The sequence below is a fragment of the Rhynchophorus ferrugineus genome, unplaced genomic scaffold (assembly GCF_030347505.1).
Source record: "Rhynchophorus ferrugineus isolate W39M unplaced genomic scaffold, kcgeb_rfMv2 rfM3, whole genome shotgun sequence".
In the NCBI taxonomy this organism is placed as follows: Eukaryota; Metazoa; Arthropoda; class Insecta; order Coleoptera; family Curculionidae; genus Rhynchophorus; species Rhynchophorus ferrugineus.
Genome location: NW_027472582.1, coordinates 44,933,473 through 44,936,302, shown reverse-complemented (window position 1 = coordinate 44,936,302; position 2,830 = coordinate 44,933,473). Strand labels below are relative to the sequence as shown.

Here is a 2,830-nt window from a genome sequence, read left to right as displayed (position 1 = left end):
TACCCAACATAGAACATATCTCCCAGTACGTGGAGGAATACACGGGAAAATGGATCTTGGCCGGCGATTTCAACGCCAAACATAGACTGTGGGGCAGTGCTGAAAACAGCACAAGAGGCGAAGAACTCCTCAACTGGGCAGTGAGCCAAGGACTGCAGCTCGCTGAAGGGGACTACACGAGGCCAACCTTCAGCACAAGCAGGGGTAGAAACAACGTGGACACCACCTGGAGCAGGGGCACCGTTGTTAGCGGTTGGAATATCAACGCAACCGAAGAGACCCTGAGTGACCATAAATACCTAGAATTTGAGATCTACGAGCAACACGAGGTCAGGAAGACCAAAAAATCTGAATAGGATTTCAGGAACACGAACTCCATCAGAGAACTCTTCGCAAATATCCCAATGAATATTACACCTACCGTGGAGATTAGGGTGATAGAGGAACAAGCCACCGTACTCCAACAGATCCTGAAAGGAATGAGTATCAGAATAAAAAAGAGGGCTATCACGGTCAAACATGGAAATGACTGGTGGGACGCGCAATGCGAGGAGAAGAAGCGAGCACTAGCCATTTCCAAGAGACGAATTAGAAACACTACAATCAGCTACTCATTGCAGAACATCGAATCAAGAAAAAACAATACAGAGAGCTCATCAATGACAAAAAACGGGAGTACATGAACTCGGTGATAAACAAGACCATCGAGACCAAACCATGGCACACGGTATGGGAAGTATTTAGAAAAATAGGAGTGCAGCGAGGTCAGACGGCCCCCACCCAGGAGGAAGCAACTGTTGAAGGTGCCAACAGAAGGGAAGGAGGAAAAATCAGGAAATACCATCCGGAGGCGGACCCAACAGAAAAACAAGAAATTACAGAAGCTATAGCCGATATCACCAACGACAGCTGGCCTAGCACAGAAATCGGTGAAGAAAGCATCACCGATCAGGAAGTGGAAGCAGCAATGAATATGTTGAAAACTAGAAAAGCAGTGGGACTGGATGGTATACCCAACGAACTGATCAAGCAGATCTGGAGCACGCAAAAAATCAGCATCATAACGCTGTGCAGGAACTGTTACGATGCAGGATATTTTCCCGTAGTGTGGAAAACAGCCCGGATATGCTAGATCAGGAAGAAAAGCGGTGGAGAACGACCCATCAGCCTCCTTCCAACCCTGGGGAAGGTGCTCGATAGGATCTTAAATAGAAGACTGCAAGTCATCCTGGAAAGGATGAACTTGCATGACGAAAGACAGTACGGGTTGAGGAGGAACAAGTCGACGATAACGGCGATATCGGACCTCCTGAACTGGATAAATACAGAGAAAGCCAAGGGAAGAGCTAACTATAACGCGACCAAAACGGAAGCCATCTGGATCTGGAGTGGCGTCAAAAGGAGAGCGCCGTATCTATCACTTGGTGAAGTATCCATACTACCAGCCGATAAGCTGGAGTATCTGGGTATCACCATTGATAGACGGCAGCAATACGTAGACCACGTTACGAAAGTAAGGACTAAGGCAGCCAGAATCATGGGAAGACTATGGGGTCCGCTAAGGATGAAAAACAGCAGAATCGCGGCTGAAACTCTGAAGACAATTTATCTAAGAGTGATACGGTTAGCGATTCTCTACTGAGCCGAGATATAGGGGGCCAAAGCGGACACCGAGAGGATAAGAAAGAAACTGGCAGCCGCCCAGAGATCAGTGCTGATCGCGGTAACGGGGGCGTACAGGACCACATCAAACGACGCACTCCAAGTCATTGCCGGAACGTCGCCGCTGCATATTGATGCAGTCACTCAGGCTTGGGCAACGGCCAGATACGACTACCCAAACGGACCCAAGAAACCTGACCCCAAGGAACAACCATGGCCATGGGGGCAGTCCTTGAAAAACCCAACGGACACGAGTCCAAACACAAGGATTTAGGTGGATGCAAGTGTCAAGAAACAAAGAGCTGGCATAGGCCTGGTTGCTAAAACAGCCAGCGACCAAACCATACGGCGCAGCATTAGGATACAGGACAAAACAACGGCGAGAACGGTAGAGTTCGTGGCAATAAGACTTGCCATTGATGAAGTCGAACGGCTAAATCTACCTGGTCTGGTGGAAATCACAACAGACAGCAGGATGGCCAACTGCTGGCTGGAAGACACCGAAACTAGGATAAACAAGATAGCAGAAACACAACAGCGACTGGTCCAGATGGCAAGAAGAGGGAAGGTCATCTCCGTCAAATGGCAAAAAAGGCTAGAATCTACGGAATCCACTGAGGCTGACGAACTAGCAAGGCAGGCCACGAACCTAGGCGACGCCGAGCTAGCAGAACTATGCTTGGTCAGCCAGAGCACAATCAAGGAGGAGAAAAAGACAGAGGTGCACCGAAGGTGGCAGGATTATTGGGACAAGTCTGAGAAGGGTAGAACCCTTTATAAGTTCTGCCCCAAAGTCGGCTTCGAAACACTTGCTGTGAGCAACAAAGCCACGCAGCTAATAACAGGGCATGGCAACTTGGGCGCGTACATAGCGCGCTTTAAGCTGCAGGACACCACCGGACAGTGCCAATGCGGAGGTGGATTCGAAGACATCGAACACATCCTATTCAATTGCACGAGACCGGAGAGAGTCAGCACAAGGGCCGAACATCCATTTTGCTATGAGTCAGCACAGCTGAGGAAAGCAAATGGCATGAACGACCAGGCGGCCATTCGACTTGTCAATGACATCGTAGAAAAGCTAATAGGAGACACAGTTGTGGAAAGAGAACCTTCGCAGAGCACCAGCCAGGAGCAGCCCCTAGGGGCTAATATACCGGACGAATAA

General features: G+C 49.3%; 1 protein-coding gene across 1 annotated transcript; it reads left to right on the top strand.

Moving 5' to 3' along the window:
* The first annotated feature begins 679 nt into the window (after positions 1-679).
* Positions 680-2,830, top strand: LOC143193667 (uncharacterized). The gene is made up of 4 exons (XM_076399989.1): positions 680-1,087; positions 1,133-1,513; positions 1,655-1,890; positions 1,948-2,830. Exons 1-4 carry the CDS (start codon positions 680-682, stop codon positions 2,828-2,830), a joined length of 1,908 nt encoding a protein of 635 aa, XP_076256104.1.